Here is an 8696-nt window from a genome sequence, read left to right as displayed (position 1 = left end):
TTTGATCTACTGATACCATAGAACCATACTTTTATTCATCATTTGCTGTTACATTTATTGAGGATCCGACAGGTCCATCTCGTGTGCAACAAACTCCCGGAGCTATTAAGCATGCAACACGACTACATTAAGGTGACATAGTAATAGGCACTCAACTAACAGACCATGCGATGGTAGCTGACAGTATCAGCTGATACAAACACAAACCTACGGTGGTACTTATTTGTAAATTTTAGGAACAAGGTGAAGCCTCTCCGTTCGGCGAAGCGTCATCCCAAACTGATCGGACATATCAACCTTTGCGCCAATGGCCTCCATATCACTGGGAAGCTTCCAGTCGAAATGGTATATGAGGTTTGCCAGCATTACCTCAACAGTAGCGATCGCGAAAGTAGCACCCGCGCAGATCCGCCGCCCGGCCCCAAACGGCACAAAGCGGATATCCTTACCATACATGTCGACCTCTGCATCACGGCCTTCTTGGAGAAACCTCTCCGGGTAGAACTCCTCCGCTCTCTCCCAGTGCGACGGGTCTCTGGCAAGAGCCCAAGCGTTCACAATGACCCGTGTTCCCGCGGGAATCGTGTATCCGTTGATCTCGCAGTCATTGGTGGAGAAGTGTGGGAGCAGGAAGGGCGCCGGCGGGTGTATGCGCATCGCCTCCTTGATGGTCGCCTTGAGGTACGGCATGCGGCTGAGGTCCTCCTCCATTATCAGGTCCAGCTTTTCGCCGTGGGGTGTGGACTCCCTTACCTCCTTTTGCACTTTGGCCATGACGTGCCTGTTGTTGATGAGCTCGGCCATGGAGTATTCCAGCACCAGGAATGATGTTTCTATAGCTGCCTCAAACATGTTCTGTTACAAGATCACACAAATCTTAGTACTGTTTATCAATCATGGAGTATTATGCAACATGCATGGCAACTTCAAATGATAGGTTGAGTTAATTACCACCAAGATGGCCTTGACGTTATCCGTGGAGAGACCGTACTCTTTCTTCAGAGAAAGCAAAAGATGTACGAAGTCCTCCGCGTTATCTTCCTTGCCGTGTTCATATTCGGCGATGAGCTCGTTAAACAGGTTGTCCCACCTTTTGCTGACTCCCATTGCCTTGGAGCAAACCACCCTGAGGAACACATCCAGGTTTGCCAACCTCGGGAAGTAGTCCTCCAGGTTGAATCCCCCCAGCAGGGAGGCGCTGATCTCGGTGAGCTCGCGGAAAAGCTCGTTCCGGCCATGCTTCCTGTGGGACTCTCCGAGGACCGCACGGCACACAAAGTCGCTGGCATACCCGCCCAGGAGCTCTGTCATGTCCAACGCCTTGCCTGGAGCGGCCATGGCCAACTCACGGATCTTGGCGACCACGAGCCGCACCTACAGTGATCATTGAGTCGATCAGTGTGAGCGTCTGTGTCTGTACCGTGTTTCTATAAAAGAAGAGTAATATATGCCTTTAGCTAGGTACCTCTTCTTCGCGGTCATGGCGCTTGGAGTAGACCATCTTGACACTGAGCAGATGCGTGTTGACGACCTTCCTAGCCCTACGCCAGTAGTCGCCGTAGGGCGCGAACGCGATGTCTGTGGAGTTGTAGCGGATGATGTCGGCGACGGGGTTACGTGGCCTGGACGCGAACACGTGGTCGTGCGTGCGCAGGACAGCCTCGGCGGCCTGGGGCGTGGACACGACGACGGTGGGCACGGCACCGACATGGACGAGCATGAGGCCGTCGCGGCCATGCTTTGCGGCGAGGTCGCGGAAGGAGACATGGGGGTGGGAACCGATGAGGTGGAGGTGGCCGATGATAGGCAGCTTGCCTGGAGGTGTAGGCGGGAGCTGCTGCTTGCATTTTGTTGATGCGGTGGTGGTGGCGAAGGCTCTTACCCATGCTAGTCGGATGATGAGTAGCAGGAGAACGGTGAGTAGTAGTGCTTCTGTGGATGTGCCATGGCCGAAAGCGCGCTGCAGGTAGTGGTACGCTGCTTCAAGAGCCATGGCGTCCAGACAGCTGACTGGGAATGGCTGGGCTCCTACTCACCACACGCTCTCTATATAAGCACACCCGTAACGTTTATTCGCTCCAGCCACACGACTTGTCTACAAAATTGGCAATACTTTATGTTGACAACAAAAATCGTATACTCTCAATAAAATCCAAAAACAAGTGGAATATGTTACCAGCATGACAGTAAATAATAAGGTATTTTTGTCCATATGAAACATTGATCACAATCAAACATATATAATTAGAGAGAACTTGTGGTTGGATAGTTAGGACAGTTGTATCTCCTACCCACCAGAGTTCAAGTCCCAAACTTGACATTGATACTTACATTTTCTTTAATTTATTCCAGGCCTTTTGGTGATGTGCGTATAGTGGGAGGAGATGTTCCTGTCGACTACGAAGGCGTTTGTGGCAATTTTGTCAACCTCAAGATAATGTGCCGACTCTGTCTCTTGGAGGTGTTTATGGAGGTGTTTATAAGGATAAGGTATGTGCACATGCGTTAATAGGGGTAGTTAAAAAACAAGAGATGTAAAAAAACAGATATAGCCATAAAAGTATCTTCCATATATAGGGGCAGTTAAGCTTGCGAATTGTCCCTATAACGCGGATCACTTAAGTCACCAAATATCCGCCCTTGTCCAGTCTCATTCCTGTGACAAACTTTAACTAGATCTATAGCAATTCAAACATACATACATTTATATACTTATAAACAGATGCAACTACTATCAAAAGCAACGGATGTTCGTAAAGTTTTATACATCCATCGATCATAAAAGCCCCTAGTCTGGTTGCCCGTATCAAAGACCTCATCTTAGCACGAAAACTTGAACAAACCTCGTCGCTTTTGTGTTTATGTGTATGCGCCGCATGCAATACTTGTTGACCTCATGTTGAATGGTGTATTATCGATGGGCTAGCGACTTTGCATTGCGATCATGGATGACTTCTTTGCCATATGAGGGGGGGGGGGTAGTTCTTTTGCTCATGAAAGAAATCATGAATGGCTTGCCAAAAAACCGACCCCCTTTTCTGGGTGCCATGCATCGGATCAACACTTGTTCCCAACCATGCATCACACAACAATTCATCCTCTTTCAGTGGGTACGACGAACCTCTTGTCTTCTTGCCGTCTGGATTGGGCGCGTCCGACTCCGACTGCTTGGTGTTTGCATCAAGCGCTTCTTGCTCCGGCTATGGCAAGTAGTCGTCCTCAACTTATCTGTCCTTGTGGTCGCCGTCGCTGTGGATCATTTTCAACATTGCTCATTGGTGGCCACTGTCGAGCTTGGGGGAGGCATTCTACCGAAGTGACTGGGCATCACCGGATGAGGGCTCCTTCGAGGGAAACAACGATCGGCGAGCTGCAGGACTGTGTTCCCGTGTACATGTAGTTCGTGTCAAGGTCGACAATGTGCCATGGAAGGCGGCTGGAGGCGGAGGTGAATGAAGCGGTGGAGTGTTATGGCGACTACGTCTCTCAGGCTGACTATCTAGATGGCCGACATAGTAGTACAGTGGCTGTGGTCTGCTGTGGAGGAGTAGCTGCGACCCAGGCGGCTACGACCTTATTGGTGGCCCTCCCCCTCACATGCTGCACTTGACATTCTATGGACCTGATCACACATGCAGGCTTGCCCAGGTTCTGCGGGACGACGGGCAGTGTGAAGGGCTTTGGCCGATCCATCACGACGGTGGTGGATGGCAGAGCAGACGAAGACGATCGGGCGTTGAGTGCATGGCTTGACGCAAAAAGAGTGTCACGATTGTGAAAAACATGTGGGCTCTGGGTGGGGTTTTGGGTGGGACATCACTGTCGCAGTCCCACATGGAGGATGTTTCAACTCCCCCAAAGCTCCCATCGATTCACTACACCACAACAGTAATGCAATGGTATGTAAACTGCCGGGAGAAAGCTCTTGAAATGGCAGGCCATCTGCCGGGACAATATTTCTCCCGGCAGATAGAACCGCCACGAGAATGGCTACCGAGGATTACTTGTCTCGGCAGATACAATATTCCCGGTTCATCTGCCCTAGTGTATTTATTTGCCGGCAGTCTACTTCTCCTGGCAGATTAGTCTAGACACATGAAACTTCAATTACCGGCAGTGGCCGAAGCTAGCGGTCATGAGCGCCGGCGGTGGGAAGGTTTGGGGCGGCGGCGGCGGTATGGTGGACGGCACGGGTGAATTGGACGTGATTTGGGGCCACGTTGCGGTCTGGAGGAGTGGGAGGGCCAACGCGTTTATTTCTTTCCAGGCCAAAATTTTGCCAAGTTGCACGCTTTTTTCCTCGCTGGCGTGTGCTTAAGGCCGATATTATTTGGATCTGGCGCCAAGGACCGTCTCCGGTAGACTACAGGCTGGGATTTAATTCTCCTGGTAGAGTATGGGCCGTAAAATGTACGGACAGTTTTGGTGGACAAGTTTTTCTCCCGGCAGTTGAATGCCCCCAATCAAGTGTTGTGGTGTAGTGATTTGGGCTGGGCTATGGGATTTCTGATGTCAAGGACCAGTCTGGCTCAATTTGGTGACTTGTGTTGGAGGCCTAAAGTGTCCGGACAGCCCGGTCGGGCATTTCCCCGCGTTTTGGTGATCCACGTTGGAAATGCCCTTAGCCAAGAAGGATCATTTCTCGACTCCTATGTCGCTACCATGCGAGTGACCTGCGAGGAACCGTAGTCGCCACCCTAGCATCCCTCCCGTGGGTGCCTTTTCTCTCCGTAGTTGCCTCTAGCGCATGGCATGACTGCGGCGAGCTCACCCCAAATTGGGTTGGCGGTTCCTCTACCGCTTGGCGTTGCCTCGCATCGGCTCGACAACGACTCTAGGTTTAGCAATCTCGAACCTGATGGTCCTTGCCTATGCGGGTTCGGATCTTAGGTGAGAGGCTACACACCATCCATGATGTTGATCTTGTCACATGGCCAAGGCCAATACAATTATAGATCCAGGGTGTTGCGATCTACCGCGGCGAGCCTCACAATGGCACTCGCTATGTCCATGTGGCAATTGACACTGGACCCAATAGGCAGTGCGACACTTTCTTGGTCAGGCGGTGTCCGCTCTGACTATCGCTCTCTAGCCCTTGTTGTGATTGTTGCGTACCCCGAGCTCCTATGATGGCGGGGTCCTTCCCGTCGTCTGCTCATGGCGGTGTGATGCGAAATAAGAGCAGTGGCTTGAGTCAAGTGAAGATTGTGTAGCAGCAACCACACCGGACATAGTGATCCCACAATCCTCTAGTTCACGGACGACAATCGTGGTCTTCTTCTCGGACAAGTGGTTGCCTCCGTGGTACTACGTAGCTGGAAGCAATGGGGAACAAGTGGTCGCATGTGCTGGCATCGTCTGATGCATATCCTTCTCAGATTGCTACTTGTGAGGATGGTGCGGGGCTGCCAGAGCGTCCAGAATCAGGATATTGGCAATGCCAGTGACCTTCCTCCTCACCAATGACTTTCCGTGTGTGTGAACTACTAGGGTCGTGGAAGGTGGATACAACAACACAAGTGGACTTTGATTTGGTGGTGCTTCTCAAGTACCTGGTGTCGAGCTAGGGGACGGGGGGACCCTAGGCTTGACTCTAGTTGCAATACCTAGAATGTCGATATTTTTGCTTCATGACCTTGCTGAAGGCATAGCTAGGAGTTTATTCAGATTTGATCTTCGGAGTAAAAGGTCAAGATCCGACCTTCAGCGGTTGCTTCCAGCAACGGCGTCGTATGTGCATCGTTCCCTTCTTGAAGGTGTTGTTTTTGAAGAACCTTCCACATAATCCTTGTATTGTCAAGAGATGGTTGATACCAAGTGTAATTGATGTCCTTCGTTGATTAATGTTTAATCGCTTTGTTTTTTTCTTTTTCTACCACGTATGCATAGATTCGGTCTTGTATGACTTTGCTCTTGGAAGCGTGTTTCATTTGTGTGCATGTGTTGGTGATGTTGTATAAATCTTAGTCATGCAGAGGCCGGGTCAATACCCATTATATTTAGTATTTCTTTGATGCTTCAATATAAGTCAATAAAAACACCACTTATCATAAAAAGGGACGGTTAAATTGAAACAAGGCATATTCGGTTGATTAAAATCCTTTCATGCATGGCCTGGTGACTATTGGACTAACCTAGCAAATCCCTATCACACCATTCATGAAAAAGTTGTAGGGTGCCATATCCATGCAACATTGTTGTGGTTGTGGCTTCCCTGGCACGAGTTCGATGCATGAGAATGTGGCTACAATTACAATTTTTGGGAACTACAACACGAGCAATATCAAATATTCGCGGGAACATATCTGATGAAAGTTCTCTTGTGATAAAAACCTGAAAACGTGGTGTCTCATCCCTAGGATCCCGAACGGACGCGTGAGATATAGGGACACATCTACAGAAAACCCTTCACGTGTTATGCTTCTCGTCCCGCGAACCAACAAACCGAATAGCTCCGGCACCTCATCTTCTTCTCACCTAACCGTCTTGTCTATTCATGTAATAACAAGCGATTGATGATGATCGCTACCAAATCGGAGAAATGCTAGCTATATTGCTTCAGTGGTCACATTGAATCTTTCCCTCCAAGGTGATGGCAGTGGCTATGGGTAACAAGGATTCGGTTACCGGGCGGAAAAATTTGGTTACCCCCTTGTAACTGCGTATCTCGATACCCTATCATAAATACCCTTACCGAGCAAAGCATCCTGAATTTTGAATTTGAATGAATGTTGATTAAATTTTGTTGAATTCAAAATTCAATCACACAAAAAAGTTATCCGAGATATTTTTCGGATGCCGTGGTAACTGAAAATCTCGGTACCCTACAGGATATTTTTTGCATCGGAATCCAAAACTTTAATCACTACTGGTTGCCAGCTGCCGGTTTCATATCCGATAGAGAAGGCCACTTTGGAACCGGCGGTGATAGCCGGTTCTGTAGTGGTGGGCACTATTAATCCTTTGATTCGGTCACAAGCAATCCTTTCATTCCCACTGCTCACTCTGCTGGGTGGTATGGTCGGGAATGAAATGTCAGGATTGGATTGGCCTATCATCGGTTGATTGGACCTGATTCCATGTGCCAACAGTGTTGCCAGCGAATATGTGGCCAAAAATATGTCACCCCTGATATTATGCACCTTGTTCCATGGAGACAGACAAGATCACGCACGCCCTATTTTCCTTTAGCATTTATAATTTTCATGCGTTCATTATGGGCCTTGTCTTGGATCTTGGCGCATGTGCGCATGTGGATGGACAATGCAAGGCTCTCTTTAATTTTCTATAGGGGCGTGTTTGGTTGCCTGTATTTGGCCCAACCAGGCACGCGCGAAAATTATCTGGCCTGTTTGGTAGCTCGCACACTGTTTGACATGCATTGCACAAAGTTTAAAGCACCTCCTGGCCAGGCCCAAACATCTACGCCCGAATCAGCAGTTTTTGGAGAGCCAGGCTCGGGCGAAGCAGGGGAGGGGAACGCGGCGCTGAGCTCGCGCGACTAGGGGGATGTCGCGAGCTCCCACGCGTCTCCGAAAAATCGGCGGGAGGATTTCGGCTCACCTTCCACCAATTCGGTCGTCCTATTTAGCACCATCCTCTCACCGCCCAAAGTCCCGCCACCCTTCTCAACCCTTTAGAGCTTTCACGCTGACGCGCATCGGCACTGACGAGCTAGTAAGGGGCACTTCTTCACTAGCGGGCGGTCCACGGTGGCGGCGACTCCCGTCCTCACCCTCTCCGACCATTCCCGCGTCCACCTCGAGCTGCAGCCATGGCCTCTATGAGTTCAATCACCCTCTTCTCTCTATTCGTTGTATCTAGATCTGAGAGCATGTGGTCGTAGGGTTTGATGTGCAAACATGGTAGGGTTGATTCGTGTAGTTCATGTGCTATTCTTACTGTCAATGTGGTAGATTGTGATGTTGTGGTAGCTATTGGTGGTGGAATTGTAGCATGGTAGAGTACTATGATAGTGATGAACACATTCTAGCTAGTTGTCATGTATGCTCATCCTTTGATAGATGGTCCGGTACCATGTGTGCTATGCTTATTGTCAATGTGTGCTCCTCCTTTAATAGATCGTCTTGTACTGTCTGTGCTATGCTTGCTGTCCATGCATGCTACGATTGTAGGAACATGACCATGCGGACTCAAGATCTTAGTTAGGCCCTTGTCCTGTCCAACATCCAGTATGGTGCGTCCTATGTTGAGGACTCCCAGCCCCCCTTCGACGGGCAGATACCTCCTGATTCAGGTGTGTTCAAGGTATCACTTGCTGGTTCTCTTTTTGTGCCAGTTGTACTTGTTGATCCAACTGCTGCTGCCGCTGCACTGACGGTAGCCACAAAGGCAAAGAAATACGGTAGGGGGAACAATATGAAGTGGCAGCAGTTCATGTCCATGTTCGTGCTGAACAGGATGTGTGAGCTCATCTCTAGTGGGGTTAGGACTGACAAGGACTTTAAGGAGGTGCACTTGAACACCGTTGCGAAGTAGGTGTTCGAGTTCTATGGCCAGGAGGTGACTGCCAACCTGGTGTACAACCACCTGGGGAAGTGGAGAGCTCGATGGATCCAAGTGTCCAATTTCAGAGAACTTAACGGCCCCTCATGGGATCAGAACACTTGCTCGATCGTTTTGGAGGCAGAGCACTACACCGGCCATGTCGCGGTTAGCTCACTGCGACCTTGTTT

The 8696-nt window shown here is 49.7% G+C and overlaps 1 protein-coding gene across 1 annotated transcript; it reads right to left on the bottom strand.

The window, feature by feature from the left end:
• On the bottom strand, nucleotides 1-2026 carry LOC119307017 (3-hydroxyindolin-2-one monooxygenase-like). Its single transcript, XM_037583095.1, has 3 exons — nucleotides 1466-2026; nucleotides 952-1374; nucleotides 1-855 (listed from the first exon to the last, which is right to left on the bottom strand). The coding sequence occupies exons 1-3, from the start codon at nucleotides 1991-1993 to the stop codon at nucleotides 220-222; spliced, it is 1587 nt and encodes a 528-aa protein (XP_037438992.1). The 5' UTR covers nucleotides 1994-2026; the 3' UTR covers nucleotides 1-219.
• Between the last annotated feature and the right edge of the window lie 6670 nt (nucleotides 2027-8696).

This window comes from Triticum dicoccoides, chromosome 5B (genome assembly GCF_002162155.2).
Source record: "Triticum dicoccoides isolate Atlit2015 ecotype Zavitan chromosome 5B, WEW_v2.0, whole genome shotgun sequence".
NCBI classification, from domain to species: Eukaryota; Viridiplantae; Streptophyta; class Magnoliopsida; order Poales; family Poaceae; genus Triticum; species Triticum dicoccoides.
Note: the sequence above shows the minus strand (reverse complement) of the source record. Positions and strands in the feature narration are given on the sequence as shown.

Excerpts from the sequence above, each read along its gene's own strand:
- LOC119307017 (XM_037583095.1), bottom strand. The coding sequence starts at position 1,993 with ATGGCTCTTGAAGCAGCGTACCACTACCTGCAGCGCGCTTTCGGCCAT. Across the intron at positions 1,375-1,465 it reads GCCATGACCGCGAAGAAGAG|GTGCGGCTCGTGGTCGCCAA; the intron begins GTACCTAGCTAA and ends TGATCACTGTAG. Across the intron at positions 856-951 it reads ACGTCAAGGCCATCTTGGTG|AACATGTTTGAGGCAGCTAT; the intron begins GTAATTAACTCA and ends ATCTTGTAACAG.